This window comes from Colobus angolensis, unplaced genomic scaffold (assembly GCF_000951035.1).
Source record: "Colobus angolensis palliatus isolate OR3802 unplaced genomic scaffold, Cang.pa_1.0 Scaffold18, whole genome shotgun sequence".
NCBI lineage: Eukaryota > Metazoa > Chordata > Mammalia > Primates > Cercopithecidae > Colobus > Colobus angolensis.
The window spans coordinates 6,985,061-6,987,271 of record NW_012114932.1 but is presented as its reverse complement, the minus strand read 5'-3'; the positions used below and the strand labels follow the sequence as shown (position 1 = coordinate 6,987,271).

The 2,211-nt window shown below is 41.2% G+C and overlaps 1 protein-coding gene across 1 annotated transcript in view; it reads left to right on the top strand.

The window, feature by feature from the left end:
• The window catches only part of TMEM241 (transmembrane protein 241), a 171,125-nt gene that overhangs the window by 15,826 nt on the left and 153,088 nt on the right, over nt 1–2,211 (top strand). The window contains exon 3 of the mRNA XM_011939326.1: nt 259–336. Coding sequence (XP_011794716.1) covers nt 259–336 — 78 coding nt within the window. The remainder of the gene's footprint in view (nt 1–258; nt 337–2,211) is intronic.

The following is a 2,211-nucleotide window of genomic DNA, read 5'->3' as shown; positions in this document are numbered from 1 at the left end:
AAAAAAAAAAAAAAAAAAAAAGAAAACAAGAGGAGAAGAATGTCAATGTCAGTACTTGCTGGACAGCTGGACTCAAGGGAATAGTAGAGATTGAGAAGGAAAGTCTGAGAAATGGGATAATTGGGAGAGAGTGGGAGAAAAGAGTAGTAAACAGAGTTGAACGTGTCTCTGTGTGTCAGTCAGCAGATCTGCTGGGGCTGGATGGTGTTGGAGACTGTAGCACTCTATGAAATTCACATTGCCTCTTGTCCTTTCCAGGTGGCAGACACTCATTGGTGGACTTTTGCTTCATGTGTCCTGGAAACTGGGCTGGGTAGAGATCAACAGCAGTTCAAGGTATAACCTCTCTGTGCTGGACTCATGATTCACACTCTGTGTGAATCAATATACACAATATACAATATCACAATATACAATATCACACTTCCTTTTGATATTGTATAATTTCATATGATGTTACACTGGAAACACGGAGGTTTATTTATTTACTTATTTATTTATTTTTGAGACAGAGTCTCGCTCTGTCTCCCAGGCTGGGGTGCAGTAGCATGATCTTGGCTTACTGCAACCTCCGCCCCCCAGGTTCAAGCAATTCTCGTGCCCCAGCCTCCCAAGTAGCTGGGATTACAGGCACACACCACCATGCCCAACTAATTTTTGTATTTTTTAGTAGAGACGGGGTTTCACCATGTTGACCAGGCTGGACTTGAACTCCTGACCTCAAGTAATCCACCTGCCTTGACCTCCCAAAATGCTAGGATTACAGGCGTGAGCCACTATGCCTGGCCAACACAGAGGTTTGTTTGAGTTGTTTGCTCTCTTAGTTCCCTTCTAACCGTGAGGTTTAGTGATTTATTTTCAGATAAAATTCAAATAGTATTTTCCTGGGGAATAATGCCACTAATATAGTATTAACTGATACATTGATGTAGTGTGGGGAAAAAGTTAATTGAGATATGTATTTTATAATGTCAAATTAATTTTGCTTTGTTTTAGATCATAGGATATGATGAATGAAATTATATTAGCTTAAAAATTTTTTTTAGTAAATTTTTTATTTTAAATTATTTCTGGCTGGGCATGGTGGCTCATGCCTGTAATCCCAGCACTTTGGGAAACCAAGGCAGGAAGATCACTTGAGCTCAAGAGTTTGAGACCAGCCTGGACAACACAGGGAGACCCCACCTCTACAAAAATAATAAGAAAAATATTAACCAGGTGTGGTGCGTGCCTGTGTTCCCTGCTACTCGGGAGACTGAGGGGGGAGGATCACCTGAGCCTGGGAGGTCAAGGCTGTAGTTTGCCATAATTACACCACAGCACTCCAGCCTGAGCCACAGCAGGAGACTGTGCCTCAAAAAAATTTCTTACCTATAGAAAAGTTAGAATGATACAATGAACTCCCCTACCCATTACTCAGATTTCCTTATGATTATTATTATTATTTTGAGATGGAGTTTTGCTCTTGTTGCCCAGGCTAGAGTGCAATGGCACAATCTCAACTCACCACAACCTCTGCCTCTTGGGTTCAAGCGATTGTCCTGCCTCAGCCTCCCGAGTAGCTGGGATTACAGGCACCAGTCACCATGCCTGGCTAATTTTGTATTTTTAGTAGAGATGAGATTTCTCCATGTTGGTCAGGCTGGTCTCAAACTCCCAACCTCAGGTGATCCGCCCACCTCGGCCTCCCAAAGTGCTGGGATTTACAGGTGTGAGCCACCGTGCCCGGCAATTCCCTTATTTTATCACGCCTTTCTTATCATTTTCTCTTGATGTACTGTGCATATATGTATATAAATATATAAACTTTTTTTTCCTGAACTTTTTGAAAGTAAGTTGTAGATTTGACAGGAAATGTCTCTTTTCTTTACTTCTGAATTCTTTAGGGTATTTTTCCTAACATCAAGGACATTCTCTTACAAGACTGCAATAAAATTATCAAAATCAGGGAGATATTAACATTGATACAATACTATTATCCCACTTAAAGACCATATTTTGCCAGTTATCTCAATGGTATCCTTTATAGCCCTCCACTGCAAAATTCTAGTCCGGGGTCCAATCCAGATCACACAATACGTTAGCTGTTATGATTCTATTAAAACAGCCTTTTAAATATGTTTAAAAGAAATTTAGGCTGAGTGCAGTGGCTCACACCTGTTATCCCAGCACTTTGGGAGGCCGAGGCAGGTGTATCACTTGAGGTCAGGA